The sequence below is a fragment of the Cebus imitator genome, unplaced genomic scaffold (assembly GCF_001604975.1).
Source record: "Cebus imitator isolate Cc_AM_T3 unplaced genomic scaffold, Cebus_imitator-1.0 Scaffold330, whole genome shotgun sequence".
NCBI classification, from domain to species: Eukaryota; Metazoa; Chordata; class Mammalia; order Primates; family Cebidae; genus Cebus; species Cebus imitator.
The window spans coordinates 1,514,125-1,530,572 of record NW_016107645.1 but is presented as its reverse complement, the minus strand read 5'-3'; the positions used below and the strand labels follow the sequence as shown (position 1 = coordinate 1,530,572).

Here is a 16,448-nt window from a genome sequence, read left to right as displayed (position 1 = left end):
AAAAAAAAAAAAAAAAAAAGAAAAAGAACCAAAAGAAAACCACCACCATGCAGAAAATAAGTAGAGTCTTCCAGGAGGTTAAAAAAGCAAAGCATTGTCTGAACATGCAATGAGATCTCTGAGCTCCTGATGATATATGCATGGTTCAGGCTTGAGCCGGCCATAGGCTGCAAGCATCCTTACTCCTCGAACATACGGAATTATACTTGTAACAATGCCCAATAGAAAAAAAACTCCAGCATGGGCTCGGTTTTTCATCCACTCACAAAATCTCTGAATTTGATCTTCCCTCACTTGTTCTCCTAACATTCATCCCAGGGATTTTATGTATATGTATATAGTCATATTCATTTGTAAGAGACATCATTAGTCATTTATAAAGAAAAGGCACTATGAAACATGATCGATTATAATTATGGGTTAAGTGCAAGCCCGCTTTTCCAGAGATAAGTCCAAGAGAAATGCAAACTGCTTCTGACTCGCATTATACATTTTGAACCTCTTGGTTGTTATGTTTACTTTGCAACTGTCACCCTAAATCTGTACCAAATGCCTTTTTATAGTCCGTTTGGAATTGCTTCAAAATGATCAAACCTAGCCACCGGCCATTTATTTCCTATCTTCTATTTTCCTAAAGAAATCTGTTGCTGAGCTTTCTTAGAAAGGACACGGCTCCATATATCCCATGCCCATATGAAAAGAGAAAAGTGAGGCTCTGTGCTAGAACTCCTCCCTGTTTTGGTCTTTAGCTTGATAGAGATAGTCTGGAAAAATTATCCAGTCAAAGCTGCATAGAAACCTGGCCTGGCTCGTTCAGGGAGATAAAAACAGAGCCACAAGAACCTGGCTTTAGTGAGGGAACTGATTTCTGAAATTTCTAGGGTAAACCCTGATTGCAGCGCTCTTGAAATTAATGAAAAAATTGTAACAATGACTGGGACAATAAATACCAGTACTACTTTTCTTCTTACTATGTGTGTAGTATAAACAAATAGTTAAGAAAACTCTGCCCAACAATCCTCAGGGAATTGATATTATTTTGCTCAATTATTTGTATATTTTTGTTCTTTCTTGAGAAAGGGTCTCACCCTGTCACCCAGGTTGGAGTGCAGTGGCACCATCTCCACTCACTACAGCCTCCATCTCTGAGGCTCAAGGGATCCTCCCACGTTAAGCAGCTGGGGTCGCCTCAAGCAACTGGGGCCACAGATGCATGCTACCATGCCCAGCTAATTTTTTGTGTGTGTGCGTATTTTTGGCAGAGACGGGGTTTTGCCATGTTGCCCAGGCTGGTCTCAAACTACTGAGCTCAAGGGATTGTCATGCCTCAGCCTCCCAAAGTGCTGGGATTATGGGTGTGAGCCAGTGCAGCTGGTCTATTTTGCTCCGTTTGTAGTTAAGAAAATCTAACATCACATGATAAAACATTCTCAAAGTCACACTAGTAGTAAGGGGCAGAGATGGAATTTGAACTCCAGTCAGTTTAAGCGAGGATCACATGTTTGGTTGGGCAGTTTATGCCAACAACGTGAATAATGGCTGACATTCATCCTGTACTCAGCTCACCATCCTTTGAGGCCTATCAGGGTTTGCGTACAACAGAGGAAGGGATACCTTTTGTACTGTAGGGAGCAGCAGTGATGGTATCCAAAGCCCATCCTTCTACCCTTGTACCATGAGTAACTTGCAGATATGAGTTCAGTAAGTTGTACTTTGACTTTACACTCTCAACACTGACCTGGATTCTACCTTCAAGCTCAGGGGAAGCAGATACTGTACATATGCCATGGGCTATTGTTTAGTATATTGCTCACAGTACTTATCAGAGAATTAGGTCATTTTTTTAAACCTGCAGATGAAGGAACACTTTAATTCTCCTAAGAAACCTGTATTATTGTTATTTTTAAATCAAAGACAAATTTCCAGTTGTATTAGCAAATGATATCTATACTACTTTCTTCTTAGGGTTCTATTTCTAATCTAATGATTCCCTGATACCTGTTTCCATCATACCTATACTTTGAAGTTGGTTCACTTTTTGTAGAACAATGATGGTAATAAGCATATTAGCCAGTTAATGAAGAAATCAATGAATAAAACCACAAAGAATTTAAAATTTAAAGCTAGGGCATTAAAGACACCCTCCCTAAATTCTATTGCTGTTTTGAGACCTACCCTTGGCAAGGTATTGTATCCTGGTCTGGGATCCTTGATTCTTCCAGTTGTTGATATGCTGGTCCCACAATTCCGCCTAGCCTACTTCGGGGTGACGGGGGTGTCCTTCTGAAGGCATTCCTATGGAGCATGCCACTCCTTTGCCCTGGGCTGCAGCAAGAGGATAGACTCCTGCTGGGGTGGAATGAAAACAGACAAACAAACAAAAGACATCATAGCAATAGCCTCACAGGTGGCTGCTCCAGTTTTGCAAACACGGAATCTGAAGGCCAAATCCTCAAACTCTAGGCCTGGGGCTATCCGTGAATGTAGTATATGTGGTAGCATGGGCTCAGGAAGAGCCCAGTCATTTTACCTTTGGAGACACTGAGACAAAGGGAAGTTCCTGCATTTCTGGCTACTTAGGTTAGAGCATGGCTGATAGAAATCATCGCAACTTTCCAGCCAGGGATAAGAGGAGAATTTAAGGAATTCCCAAGCTCCTCATTCCCATCCATCATGATTATCCAAGTCATTTTAGCTGTCTCTCCAATAGAAATAAAAATAGCCTTCTTATGAGACACTGACAAAAACTAAATAGAGTAAGCCCAGAAGGGATTTATGGGGAAAAAAAAATTCACTTATTAGTGACAGAATTAACCAATTTTAATTAGCATTTTCTCATTAACATATGTGTTAAATTCCCAGTTCACTCCCTCAGATTTTAATCAATCTTGACAAACTAAATTATTTTTCTTTTGAGTTTGCTTTTAATAAACATCTGATTATATATTTTATTTGACTCATACATCCAAATGCCTAAATAATCATATGTTTATAGATGGCATCAATGAGCAAAATGTGTAAGTGGGTTATACCACAGGCCTTAACAAAGTGAGAATTCCTACATAGATTATGTACAGAAAAGAACTAGACTCTATAAAAATCCATTGCTGAGGAGACTCATTCCCTGTTCCATATCCATTTCCATTTCCACTCCACTGAATTAACCCTACTCTAGACTGGTGAGGAGAACTTTGTTCATGTGTAGACATTCCATGAGATGCTAGTTTACGTGGTCAAACTGGTTTTGCCGTGCTCAAATAACAAAGGAACTGAGAATTTCATGCTGCATTCTCATTTAGCTTTGTAAATATCAGTACAACCATAGAAAGAAAGATGGAAACATTCTCAATATTTCAACAAATTTATCAAGGTTCTAAAGAAATCAGTCTCTCAAAGAAATTTTACCCATATCACTATATTATTTGGAGTGTTGTCACTTTTCTTCCCCCAATTTTACTGTTAATTCTACTTAGTCAGTACAAGACGAGACTTTGCAAATATCATTTAAGGCCAGAGTTTGAAATCTGACATTTGAGTGTTAGTGGCCACTTTCTTGGTTGTGGCAAGGTGACTGATGAAACTTTATATTCCTCAAGCCACCATTAACTTCCTAAAATTGTGAAACGAGGATTATATCTGGCAACATTCCTTATACTTCCATTCTTTTTTTTTTTTTTTTTTTAAGACAGAGTCTCCCTTTGCCACCCAGGCTGGAGTGCAATGGCATGATCTTGGCTCACTGCAACCTCTGCCTCCTGGGTTCAAGCGATTCTCCCTCAGATTCCCAAGAGGCTACGTCTACAGGTGCCTACCACCACACCCCGCTACTTGTATTTTTAGTAGAGACGGGGTTGCACCATATTAGCCAGGCTGGTCTTGAACTCCTCACCTCAGGTGATTCACCCGCCTCGGCCTCCCAAAGTGCTGGGATTATAGGCATGAGCCACTGCGTCCGGCCTCTATACCTTCATTCTTTATCATGTTACTTCTGGTATGGTATGTCTCTAAATGCCTAACAAGGGATGTATAGTTAGATCACTAAGCTCACAAGTTTGAGGAGCTCTCTAACAGCTAATTTGCTTCTTTTCCTTCCTACTTTTATCTACCATCCAATGGCAATAATGGGGTCTGTGGGGCGTTGGGGTTTGGATGCTAGAGTTAGCTGCAACTGGGTGTAAGTCTCGGGTCTGCAGGTAGCTAGTTACTATAAGCATGATGCTGATGGAGGTACTTATACCAGTCAGAGTCCTGGAGAGAGATAGATGGCACTTTAACTTGCTTCATTGTTAGAGATTTTGCTATATACAAAAGTGTGATCCGTGTTTGAGGGGAAAAAAGGCAATAAAAGAGACTTGTGCCTCAGGACTACTAACTACAGGAAGCTGTTATTATCTCTTAAGGGACAAGGGGAGGGAGCAGTTCCCCGAATGGAGAGAGAAAGTGAGTTGTAAGAAGGGGGCCACCTCACAGGCTCCATGCCCTCAGAAAAAGGACACAAGGGAGGCAACCAAGCAGGGAGGAAGGGGACAGAAGTGCCATGACCTCACTCTCCTCCCTGCCATCTATCTCATGACTGTGCCTCATGCCGAGCCCACAGAAACCAGAGGACATGGGAGCTTGCAGCCCTCTTGGTGCACAGGGCAACGCAGAAAAAAAAAGGTAGAAGCTAGCTGCCCCAGTGAGAAGGGAGTGGCAAAAAGAAGATACCAGCATTTTACTTAAGAATTTTCTTAGGTTTGCTATGGGATGTGGAGGTTAAAAGAGAGGAAGCGTGCAAAGCATGGGGCATGGAGCCCGGCCTACAGCATGTACTTGGCACAATGAGTTCCTCTAGCTCCTCTGCCACAGCTGGCAATTCAAAGGGTCCTCTCTATCACTGAAAACCCTGGACTTACGTCACTGTAAAAAACCTATATACATGTTTTTATAAGTGACTTACAGCAGGACGTGGTGGCTCACACCTGTAATCCTAGCACTTTGGGAGGCTGAGGCGGGAGGATAACCCGAGGTCAGGACTTCAAGATCAGCCTGGCCAACATGGTGAAACCCTGTCTCTACTAAAAATGCAAAAATTAGCCAGAGTTGCACTGATAGTCCCAGGTACTCGGGAGGCTGAGGCAAGAGAATCGCTTGAACTCAGGAGGCAGAGGTTGCAGTGAGCCAAGATCGTGCTACCGCACTTCAGCCTGGGTGACAGAGCAAGACTCTATCTTCAAAAAGATAAAAATTTAAAAAAAGATAAGTGACTTATATTGCCAAAATATACTGCAATAAATATGACTTGCCATAACAGATTTATTTTCTAAACAGATGGGAATTTTTTTGAACTAACATTAGAAATAATGGCTTTGAATTAATAGCTTTGCTTCATACATGAGTTATCCAAATGAGTCATATTTGCAGTGCACAAAAGAAATTAATTATTCATAGCTTGCTAAACTGTCACAACAACAAAGTCGATCAGTATGAACTAGTGACCTGTCTTAAAAACAGTTTTTATGCCTCTTGATCAATCAGTTATTCAGGCCTTCTAACTTAATGGCGTTCGGGAAGTTATGCAGCAGTTTGCAGGATATATAAATCAGTGCCTGGGTTATCAATCATGAAAACGTTTAAGTCTATTGCATGTTTTACAAAACAAAAGCTACGATATATTAAACTCTCATTTACAAAGTTCTAAAAGCATTTTGTAAGTCAACCCTTGCCCATCTATCAGGACACAATGTATGCCAACAGATACTGCAGCATCATTGATCCAAGCAAAAAGGAAGGTCTTTTAAAGATATCCTCGTTTCATCTGTGAGTGACTCCCAGAAACCACAGCAGAAGCCTAGTTTAGGAGGGAGCATAAAAGCACACGAGAACTGGGGGTAGGAATATTGCAGCTCAAACATATTAAAAGCTGATGTTTAAATATATATATATTAAAACATTTATGACAACATAGTTAATATAGTACTAGAATGATAGTCTACTTAATTACTTGACAAGGTGGAATACTACTTTAACATGTGTTATAATCAGCAGGAGAAAATACCATTTGGGAGAAAATATCTGTCTTCTAAAAGGCTGGTAATATTGGACTTATTTCCCTAATTAAGACAAATTCCATTACGTCCAGTGAAATGAAATGCTTTTTTCACAGGAAAATATTCTGTAAATGCAACATTGATATAAATCAAAACTTGCAGTAAGAATAACTGAAGCAATTGTCCAAGCACCAAACATATTTCAATCCTGAATTGATCATACATTCATATCATTTTGTTAAATTGGCAAACTGCCAGTGTTTTAGTCTCTACTCATGTAGAATAAGAATAAAAATTACCAATAAGAGCTGAGGATTAGTGTGAAGAGTGACTAAAAATCTCATAAACGTGGCCAGGAACAACAAAATCCTTTTCATGTAACTTATCGAAAGGTGAGGGAGAGAGTAGTTTTCTTCTGTCATGCATGTTTCTGGCACAGTGTTGTACAGATTATTGCCCAGTATGTGAAAGCAAAGGGGCAACATTCATCTTTTATTGCTAGGAACACCTGTTATTATTTACTTTTTCATTTTAAAATTTTTAAATTTTTCATAATTTTTCAAAGTGTAAAATACTGTACATCTCACTAAGAAAAGGAAGCTTAAATCTCTGGACGACTTCCATAAAGACTGACGAGGTAGATCTGAACACAATCTAGCATTAGTAATCAACTTTATCATTTGGTTTAGAGCAAATACCTTTAATATTTGGAGTTTCAGAATCCTCATGTATAAAACAGAAAAGTGTGGACTACAAGATGCTGAAGGACAAGTTGAGCTTTAGAATGCTACAAAATGTGTCAAATAACTATGCTTTTGGCTTTTTTCTGAAAGAGTCAATTTCTGGGGTGAGCTTGCAGGAAACTGCCACCCCATTGATAACAGAAGATTTTACAGACTCAAGAAGAAGATTCACCAGGCTTCTTCCCCATGGAAAATTTTATTTTGTGAGAACCGTGTTGGAAAATCTGAAGTCTGTCACATTAGGCTGCATAGGAACGAGTTACCCATTAACTGCAGACCAGAAAAGGCAGGCTTGGTAAAATCTTTTTATAATAGTTTTTTCAGAATGCATTTTTTTAAAACTGGCATGTGTCTGTAGCTTTGATGGGTGTTATTAATAGTTCCATCAGGTTTCTTACTGGGGCAATGCTGTCTGCTGTGGAAACTGGTGTCTTTGACTTACCTGATGTGAGCTGTTTGAGCATCTACGCCATGAAGACTACAGAAGTGAAAACAGTTGTCACTCCTAAGTCATGCTACCAGTCCTTGGCATGTGCCATCCAGCATACCCACAGTGTGAACGTGCCCACTCCCACCATGATGAGCTACTTGTACCTGTGGTGTTTGACAGATTGGCGTCCTCTATCAGGAGAAGGAACCTCAGGGAATGTCTGGGGGCCGACAAAACTTGACTCCATCATTTTCTCCAATGCAGTCACAGGATGCCTTTCCACCTTTGAATACTGTGGGAAATCACATGCACAGAGTTGAGATGAAGGATAAGTGATGGGAGGAGGGCCTATAACACCATAGCTAAGCATTAAGAAGTTACTGGAATGCCAATTTTTTCTGGTCACCTGATCAGGAGAACAGGAGATGAGACATAATTTGTGTCCTCTTTCCAACACATCGAGTATTCACCTCCCCTGCCCCGACCTTCTGTGACTGGATGGGATCCAATGAAGAGGGTTCTTCATGTAAGAATCCCAGTTTGCTATCTCATTTTAATGTACATCCATGGCACACTGTGCCTGGCAGCTGAAAGGCACTTACAAGTATGTTTTAATTGATGTACATCTTACCAAAAAAACTGAATTAGTAGCTGGGTTACTAATAATAAAGATTCAGTAAATACTTAATGAATTTCATAACATTCTGAGAATTATGAAAGACACTGGTTCAGAATATCTGGCCACCACACTTCACTGTTTTTCTCTTTCAGCTTGTTACCAGGTAATTACCATATCTAACAAGAGAAATTTGTGAGCAATTAACTCCTTACAGTTCAGAGCTCTCAGTTTTACCTTTGACTATAATAACTCATAAGGCACAGAAGCCTAAAGAAAGCTTATATAAATGACAACTTCAGAAAAACTTTACCCCAAAAGAAATATCACATGGCATCTCAAGAGCCAGTAAGTTGTCAACTTTTTTTTTTTTTTTTTTTTTTGAGACAGAGTTTCACTCTTGTTACCCAGGCTGGAGTGCAATGGCGCGATCTCGGCTCACCGCAACCTCCGCCTCCTGGGTTCAGGCAATTCTCCTGCCTCAGCCTCCTGAGTAGCTGGGATTACAGGCACATGCCACCATGCCCAGCTAATTTTTTATAGCTTTAGTAGAGACGGGGTTTCACCATGTTGACCAGGATGGTCTTGATCTCTTGACCTCGTGATCCACCAGCCTCGGCCTCCCAAAGTGCTGGGATTACAGGCGTGAGCCACCGCACCCGGCCAAGTTGTCAACTTTAACACTCCCTGGACACTGGGCGCTGGAACAAGTAGCAAGTGTTAGAAGATTTCTCCTTAGAAACTCCAGACGAAGACTTTCTTTAGAGGTAGAATTTTAAGGATGCTAATCAAAATAAAAGAGAGTTGGGAATCTGGATATTCAGTACCCAATGTGTCAAGTTACAGATTTTAAGTGTTATCCTGAGTAACTGTAAAGCTTTAAAACTCACTCGGTATACTGTGTGTGTGTGTGTGTGTGTGTGTGTGTGTGTGTGTGTTTGTTTTTTGTTTTTTTGTGTTTTTTTTTTCCATTTCAAAAGCAAAGAAGCCAGTATTGGAAGCATTGATGAAAAAAATCAAGTTAATCAAACTTTTTGAATCTCACATCTATACGGTGGGATAATAAAAACTCTCTTATAGGGCTACTGAAAAAATTCACAAACAATACTTAATGCATTTGATTCAGGTAAAAAAAAAAGGTAGGTACAATCATGAAGATGATACTTTAAGATATTTTCTAGCCTTTTAGAAATATCATCTATGAACTATAAGAAATTCAAGATAAATTCCACCCTAAGTCCCATTTCTAAACAATTGGTAGTGGCTGCTTGGAGTCTCATATTTACATAGATTCTAAATATGACTTATGAAGTAAGACCTGAATAAAGAGAAAGAGTTATAACCAGAAGAAAAACAAATCCAGGAGGAAGGAGTGGGAGATGTTTTATGGTAATGTCTTTCTTAAAATGTCAGCTTTAAGATTAATACTTGAAAGTAAAGTCCAAATAATTTCAACATGGCTGGACAATATTGATAAGAAGAAGAACACAAAAAGAGAGAAGCATGATCATTTATAAAACAAAAAATCCTAGCTAGGATTGTTGAGATAAAGACAATGTAATATGCACAAACTCATTAATTTTAGACAGTTATAAACAAAATATATATATTTAAGTATTAAAAACTAGACAGCACTAGAATATAAAAATTATAAAATATAGAAAACATGAAAAAATTAAAATAATATTCAACAAAAATTAATAAGGGGGCTGTAACAAGACAGCATGATAAATCGGAAATAAATAGGAATAAGTGTGAAACTATCAGTGATGATCATAACTGTGGATGGTTAGATTTAACTATTAAAAGACAGACTCACACACTAATTTCATTTTATTATTATTTTTTAATCACATTTTAGGTTTTGGGGTACATGTGAAGAACATGCAGGATTGTTGCATAGATACACACATGGCAGTGTGATGTGCTGCCTTACTCCCCTTCACCTATATCTGGCATTTCTCCCCATGCTGTCTCTCCCCAACTCCCCACCCCCCGCTGTCCCCCCCCATTCCCCCCAACATACACCAGTGTGTAGCGCTCCCCTCCCTGTGTCCATGTGTTCTCATTGTTCAACACCCGCCTATGAGTGAGAACATGCGGTCACACACTGATTTTAAATGTCTAGTCATCTATATTTTGAAAGAGCTAATTTAAAAACAACATAGAAAAAAGTTGATAGAATGGGTAAAGATATACCCTGCAAAATAAAATGGCAAAAGTTTTTAACAATAATAATTTCGAATAAAATATAATTATATATAAAATGCATTTAAAAAGGAACAAAGATGGATATTTCATATTCATAGAATGAGGAATCTACCAAGTCATAAATATTCATAGATTTTTATCTACCTAACATAGCTTCAATATGAAAGGCTTTCTCAGGCCAGGCGCAGTGGCTAACACCTGCAATTCCAGCATTTTGGGAAGCTGAAGTGGGCAAATCACCTGAAGTCAAGAGTTGGAGACCAGACTGGCCAACACTGTAAAACCCCATCTCTACTAAAAATGCAAAAAATAGCTGGGCATAGTGGCAGGTGCCTATGATCTCAGCTACTCAGGGGGCTGAGGAAGGAGAATTGCTTGAACCCAAGAGGTGGAAGTTGCAGTCAACAGAGATCATGCCACTGCACTCCAACCTGGGCAACAGAGCAAGACTCCAGCTTAAAAAAAAGAAAAGAAAAGAAAGGCTTTCTCAACTAGTCACAAAAATAACAAAGCATTAGCCTTGTCCTAACTTAATTACATACAAATTAAAAACAAGAATACAAAAATATTTCATAAACATAAGAATCTGTGTGGCAAGGAACATAAAATGGATAACAGTACAGTGTAATTTTAGTTTAATTTATATTTTTAGCTTTTGATAAAGAGAAGTGATATAGTTTGGATATTTGTCCCCTTCACATCTCGTGTTGAAATGTGATCCCCAGTGTTGGAGATGAGGCCTAGTGGGAGGTGTTTGGGTCATGGGGGTTGATTCCTCATGAGTGGTTTATGTCCTCCCTGTAGTAATGAGTGAGTTCTCATTCTATTAATTCATGGAAGAACTAGTTATTTAAAAGAGCATGGCACCCTTCACCCTTTCTCTCTTTTCTCTCTCACCATGTGACAATTGCTCCCCTTTCCCTTCTGCCATGAGCAGAAGCCTCCTGAAGTTCTCACCAGAAACAGATGTTGGCACCATGCTTCTTGTACAACCTGCAGAACTGTGAGCCAAACAAACCTCTTTATAATTTACCTAGCTTCAGGTATTGCTTTATAACAATACAAACAGACTAACACAAGGAGATATGAATGAATTGTTTGGTTAATGGAAATGCATTTAAAAACCTTTATAAAACTATATGGAAAATGGGAGAAAGACATTTGTTACCAGGACAAAACACCTAGAGACCATAAAGAAAAAAAAATGTAAAATTTGATGTACTAGTTATTTAAATATCTTAAGTAACAAAAATGATGATTAGCAAATCAAAATATGAGTAAAAGCCTGGGGAAACATAGGCTCTTCATATGTTAAAGACTATTCCTAACATATAAAGGCAGAAATCAACCGGAAAAAAAATGAAAGGCAACAGATAAACAAGAATTTCACAGAAAAATAAAGACAGGCAATATGCATATGGCAAAGAGTGCAACTGCACTCATATAAACAGGTGGTGATCAGAATAGGGAAAATTAAGCAAAGTGCGGTGGTGCACAGCTGTAGTCCCAGATACTTGGGAGGTGGAGGTGGGAGGGTCATTTGAACCCAGAAGTTCAAGACTGTAGTGTGCCCAGTGATTAGCTACTGCACTCCAGGCTGGGCAACATGGCAAGATTCTGCCTTTAAAAAAAAAAAATAGAGAAATTTAAATTTCAAGAATATCTGGAAAAGGAAAAAGTCCTGGAAAAGTGGCCTTGGCACTAACTTGAAGAGCAAATTGACAATATGTTTCAAAATTTTAAATATACATACTCTTTGATCCAAAATATTACTTTTAGAATTTCCAACATGCAAATTTCCATCATTGCAAAAGTTCAAAATGATAATTTCCAGAGTATATTACCAGTACAATTTTGAATAATGAAATGGAAATAAGCAAAAAAGTGAAAAAACTTGAAAACAACAGAAATGCTCACAAATGAATACTACATAGCCATTGAAAAGAATAAAAAGAAGGTGCAAAAACATATACATATAAATCCATTTATGTAAATAAGAAAAATGAAATTAATAGATATAGATTGTGATATTTGTGTTTATATACACATAATTAGCCTGCTGTTTATATATATATATATATATATATATACACATACATATACAGATTTCATATGTACATATACATATATTTTTCTGTGTGCATTTGCATGTGTGGGTTTCTCATGCAACTGCTTAGGAGGCAGATTTTTAAAATTAAAATAAATTATAAACTATCTAATTAGGTGCTATGCTTGGTAAAAAGTATATCCATGACCATAAGCTATGGAGACTAGGGAAAACAGTAAGGTTTTGCAGCTTCAAGTTCAAAAGCTCCAATTAAATGTTTTCTTTTCAATAACTTCCAAAATAAGCCACATAGTGGAGGTATTGACCATGTCTTGAATCAGAATCCAAATTTTTCACAATGGACCTATAAAGGCAGGTAAGTCTTTTTGCAAAATGGAGTAAAATGACAGAGAACAAAGAGAAGATACAGAGATAATTTGGAAAAAGCCATTGCTTTCAAGAACCTCAAATAACAAAGATCCAATAAATAATGGAAGTACTCTATGTGTGCTTCATTATTAATTAATCATGTATTGCGAAGTATCCATGGAAAAAGTCAGATGAATGGACATGTTTACTAAAGAAATGAATGGACATGCAACAATATCCTGAATGTCTTTCTGACTTCCAGGTTCTATAAAAGACATATGAGGGTTTGTTATCCTTTTTTTTATCTAATAAATTGCTTTACAAGCAAAACAGGTGCCTAGAAAGCCCAGCTACAAAAACAAGTGAGATGCTCTGGGCAAACGCATGATAAATTGAAGAAAGCAAGTATGTTCAGCAGAGGGCTATGATATGGTTTGGCTGTATCCCCACCCAATTGCGTCTTGAATTGTAGCTGCCATAACTCCCACGTGTTGTGGGAGGGACCTGGCGGAAGGTAAATGAATCACTGGTGCGGTTCCCCCATACTCTTCTCATGATAGTGAATAAGTCTCATGAGATTTGATGGTTTTGTAAGGGGAAAACTCTTTCGCTTGGCTCTCGCTTCTGTCTTGTCTGCTGCCATGTAAGATGTGCCTTTCGCCTTCCACCGTGTTTATGAGGCCCCTTCAGCCATGTGGAACTGTGAGTCCATTAAACCTCTTTTTCTTCATAAATTACCCAGTCTCGGGTATGTCTTTATCAGCAGCATGAAAACATACATGCTGCCAGGAAACAGTATCAGTCAACTGTTTCCAGAGCATGCAGATTTTCTAAAGAAACTGCCAAATCATTAAAAGTCAGAAATTCCCTCCCTCCCTCCTCCCTTACTCCCTCCCTCCCTCCCCTCCCCTCCTTCCCCTCCCCTCCTTCCCCTCTCTCCCTCCCTCCCTCCTTCCTTCCTTCCTCCCTTCCCTTCCCTTCCCTTCCCCTTCCTTCCTTCCTTCCTTTCTTTTTCCTTTCCTTTCCTTTCCTTTCCTTTCCTTTCCTTTCCTTTCCTTTCCTTTCCTTTCCTTTCCTTTCTTCGTTTTCAAAAAGCCTAATTCATCTTTTGCACCATTAGCTCACAGTCTGTGCTTTGAATCCGAGAGAGGGAGGGACTTGTCCAAAATTCTGCATAACAGTCATAAATAGTATCAACCCCTTAACCTGTCAGCTTATTCATAGTGTTCATGATAGATATTTCCTAAGTCTTTTATTTCAAATGTTTGAATTATTGCTATATTAAACAGTTGTTTTTATTTGTACTGTTTTGGTCTATTAATATAAATGTGTTTCCAAAATTTATTATTTTAGGACTTTTTTTCTTATTCTTGGAGCATTTTGTTTAAGTGACTATATTGTACTTGAAATTCAAGTTTAAATTGCTGGTATCTTATACAGAGGTTGCTTGAAACTTACAGAGCATGATAAAAGCCTAATAATTCGACCAACTTTCCAGCCAACATTCTATACATGTTGGTTCAAAATGGATTCAGATAGCTTCTGGTTTCAGTTTTGACAAGCAAAAAGTTTGGAAGTCAATTTACCTGCCCTTGCAATAAGAAAAATAAATGGACAAACAGGAAATTTCTTCATGCATTCATTGGATAATTGAGGTTGCAGGGCAAACTGCCACCTTAAACCTGGAGAAACAGGCGAATTCAGAGAATAATGGTTAAGATCGGCTTTCCTGCAATTGAGTCTGCTCTGTTGGAAACGTAATTTATGGTTCCATAAATTTATGGAATGTAAGTAGTAGGAATGTTTAAGAAGTAATTTGGACAAGTTTCTGGAATTGGTATGGGCACTAGAACGAGAGTTGGGGTCTGTAGTCTTAGGTAGAATGCCCATACTTCCTTGGGTTTGACCTCCAGGAACCATGCCAGGTTCTCACAGCAAAGAACCTGAACAGCAACAAAAAAATCATCTGATGTCTCTGCCAATGGAAGGGGAAAAGCAACCATTTTGAAATGCACTCAGAGCATTCTCAATAACAATTGCCTATTCTTGTAGTAAAAAGACTTTACCAGAGACTTATCCCACCAGAAATAAGGGCATTTCCCCAAATGCAGCTCCCTATAGCCTTTCTGCCTCACACAGAGAGGAAAAAAGTGAAGAAACACTTGTGAAGGTCAAAGAGTTTAGCAGACTAAAGGAAAAAGTACCTCCCGAAAGCACCGCCTAGCTGTTAAAGTTGTACAGTGCAAAGGTAGGGTGTAACCATTGTGAGAATGATGTATGTGTATTCTGTCACTGAAAAATTAAGTAAATGAATAATGGACAGTGGGAAGATTTTTCACTGTTGGAATGGAAATTTATGAATAAGCAATGGAAGGATGGTAGAATTATTTATGTAGTTATGGATTAGAGTTGGGGATGGACATCAATGTAGCCATATGTTTAGCAGAATATAGATACAGATGCTTACATAAAAAAATTTACAGATGTGTGTTAGTCTATATATAACTTTTAATATATAAATATATCTTTTAATATATCTATTATTTAAATATATCTTAAGTAGATATATTTAATATCTTTTATGTATATATATATATATATATATATATATATATAAATAATTTTTATCTTTCTACTGAGAAGGCCAAGCAAAATCATCCCAGTAACAACAATAACATACACACCTAGCTTCCAAATCTTGGTCTCCAAGGATATTCTACAAAGAAAGAAACTAGCTATTTCCATGGAGAAATCACTGATTCTAGAGCCGGGGCAGAAAATGTACAACATAAGCAAGGAGTTTTTCAACAAAAACCCCCGAAAACCCACACTGAATTGATGGATAATATCAAAATGACACGAGCCAGCTGAAAGATGTAACAATGGCTAAAGCCAGAAAACTTTGACAACAATGTAACATAGTATTTAACTACTTGGATTACAAGTCAAAGTATAAAATAGTACCCATGAGTCTAAACTGATATAAATATATGATGGACTAAATAAGTAAATAGGAGAGAAGAAACAAACGTTTGTGGTAGCATTCCAAATAACTTATGCAGATATTTAACCATAAGGAAAGAAGACCCTAGCTCCCCACTCCTTATGTGTGGGCCATGCACAGTCACTTCCTTCCACAGAGTATTCTATGCAAAAGGAGAGAAGAAAAGGGTAACTTTACAGTGGAGAAACTTGGCAAATTCTACCTCAGACAGATGATAAGGTAAACACCAATAATGATAAATCATATTGATAGTGTGTGTCCTTGATATGACATAATAAAAATGGCACTTTTAAAATTTCTACAGAAAATCAGTAATCCCCATGTAATCATAAGAAAAGAATCAAATTCCAGTAGAAGGGCATCCTACAAAATTCTTTGCCAGTACTAATCAAAATTGTCAAGGTCATTATAAAAAGAAAAAAATCTGACAAACTGTCACAGTTGAGGGGAACCTAAGAAAACATGGCCATTAGATGTAACATGGTACCTGGATGGGCTTAGAATAGAAGCAGCAACCGGATAAACACTCAGAAAATCAGATTAAACTATAACAATCGTGAGAACATTAAAATGTGGAATTTTATAGATAGTAATACATTCATATTAGTTTGTTAATTTTGAAATTGTGCCCTACTAATGCACAAGGTTAATAATAGGGGAAACTGAATAAAAAGTATAGAAACTTGCTGTGGTATCCTCTCAACTTTTCTGTAAATTGAAAGCCATCCTAAAATATAAGATCTACATAAAAAATAAAATAAATAATTAGAATTACACATTGAAATTTAAAAAAAAAAAGAGGCAGAATTCGGTTTCCCCTTAATTGCCTGAGTAGCTCAGGCATAGGTCCTCAAGGTCCATACTGCACTCAGCAAAACAGTTCACCTATACCAGCCCTCCTGGAAAGTTAGTTTGACCGACCACGATCACAGCTTTTGGATATTTTATGTTCTATGCTGATATATATATATATATATATATATATATATATATATATAT

At 37.9% G+C, this 16,448-nt stretch overlaps 1 protein-coding gene across 5 annotated transcripts in view; it reads right to left on the bottom strand.

Annotated features, from left to right (window-relative positions):
* Window positions 1-16,448, bottom strand: part of NRG3 (neuregulin 3) — a 1,102,351-nt gene that overhangs the window by 6,909 nt on the left and 1,078,994 nt on the right. For all 5 annotated transcript variants that reach the window (XM_017504978.2, XM_037730106.1, XM_017504981.2 and 2 more), the window contains exons 7-8: window positions 7,367-7,494; window positions 2,176-2,346 (exon numbers count right to left, since the gene is read on the bottom strand). In XM_017504978.2, coding sequence (XP_017360467.1) covers window positions 2,176-2,346; window positions 7,367-7,494 — 299 coding nt within the window. The remainder of the gene's footprint in view (window positions 1-2,175; window positions 2,347-7,366; window positions 7,495-16,448) is intronic.